Source organism: Alexandromys fortis, unplaced genomic scaffold (genome assembly GCF_014885135.2).
Source record: "Alexandromys fortis isolate MF-2015 unplaced genomic scaffold, M_Fortis_MF-2015_v1.1 scaffold_906, whole genome shotgun sequence".
Taxonomy (NCBI): Eukaryota; Metazoa; Chordata; class Mammalia; order Rodentia; family Cricetidae; genus Alexandromys; species Alexandromys fortis.
In genome coordinates this window covers 16914-18400 of record NW_026068805.1, presented here as the reverse complement: position 1 = coordinate 18400, position 1487 = coordinate 16914, and the positions used below count along the sequence as shown (strand labels likewise).

Genomic DNA, 1487 nt, shown 5'->3' with positions numbered 1-1487 from the left:
TGCAGGGCAGCCTGTGGTACAGGCAGCTGTTGAAATTCTCAGAAGTTTTTGTTGGAGGCTGAAGCACTGTGGAAGGTTCCTCATTAGCTTGCATACAGTAATAATCTGCCAGATCTTCAGCCTGGACACTACTGATGGTGAGAGTGAAATCTGTCTCAGATCCACTGCCTATGAAGCGATCAGTGACCCTAGTTTCCCGAGTGGATGCCCAGTAGATTAACCGTTTAGGAGACTGCCCTGTTTTCTGCTGGTACCAGTTCAAGTAGTTTTCGTTGTAGTTACTGTTGAAAAGACTATGACTGGACTTGCATCTGATGGTGACCTTCTCTCCTAATGACACAGCGATGGAGGATGGAGACTGGGTCATCACAATGTCCGCACAGGCACCTTTAATAAGGAATACAACATGAAGATTCATAATATGCAAACACAGCATATAGTAACAGCTGAAGTTTATCATTTAATAAACTTAGAGTGTCACCTTGTCAGTGTATATCTCACAAAATACTATAAGAAATATCATCTACTAGCACACACTTTAAATTTCTTATTTACAAAGAATTGACTCTACAAAGATTATACTGCTTTAAATTTCTCACCAGACACGCAGAGCAGCAGGGAAATGAGAACCTGTGTCTGTGACTCCATCTTGCTCCCCTTGCCTAGCTGATGCAGCTCAGATCACACTGTAAAAGTCTGGTTTATAAATTTTGAACAGCTGGCCTGGCCTGGAGGGGCCATGCAAAGCAGTCATCAAATACATAAGGAAATGTCTGAGCAGTGTGTGTGTGAGTGGCTAGTGACAATCAACAGACAAAAATAGCACCATGGGCAGAATGAATGATCACTGAAAGACATCAGCTTATAGCTCTCCAAAAGAAATCTAATAGGTACTCAAAGAACTACTTTGTGTTAAAATTCAAGACATTTTTAACCAGTTTGCTTTTGCAGAAATGTTAGGAAAGCTATCTCAGTTTAATGGTACTAGGAAAATGGTAAAATATGTTTAAAAATTTACAACAGCAAAAGAAACTTAGAGAAAGAAAACATGATGTGAAAGGAATGATGGGTGGAGTGAAGAAAAAAAGAAAAGTATGAGGAAGAGAATTGAGGCTAATTGGGTTTATTATCATTCATATGTAAAGTCATTCATGCTGAGTGAACATTGAGCTACAGATTCCAGACTAAAATGAAACATAAGCAAAGATCAGCCAAGAATTTACTTTGGAAATCATGGGGGAAAATTAAGTTTGAGATGAGAGAAGCTTTCATCTCAAAGCAATGGTAAACACAGCAGATCAAAGAAATATCCTCCATATAACATTGGGAAAATGAAATAAGACTTTAAATTTGGGAAGATAGGGAAATATATTGAACTGAATTTCTTCAAGTAGTCATGGCTGCAGTACAACACTNAGACTTTAAATTTGGGAAGATAGGGAAATATATTGAACTGAATTTCTTCAAGTAGTCATGGCTGCAGTACA

At 38.4% G+C, this 1487-nt stretch overlaps 1 gene segment (V, D, J or C); it reads right to left on the bottom strand.

Annotated features, from left to right (window-relative positions):
* Positions 1–20: 20 nt before the first annotated feature.
* Positions 21–665, bottom strand: LOC126496050 (immunoglobulin kappa variable 4-1-like; the record flags this gene model as incomplete). The annotated part of the segment is given in 2 exon segments: positions 21–387; positions 600–665. Coding segments are annotated over 2 exon segments (416 nt in total), but the record flags the coding sequence as incomplete, so codon positions are not given.
* Positions 666–1487: the final 822 nt, after the last annotated feature.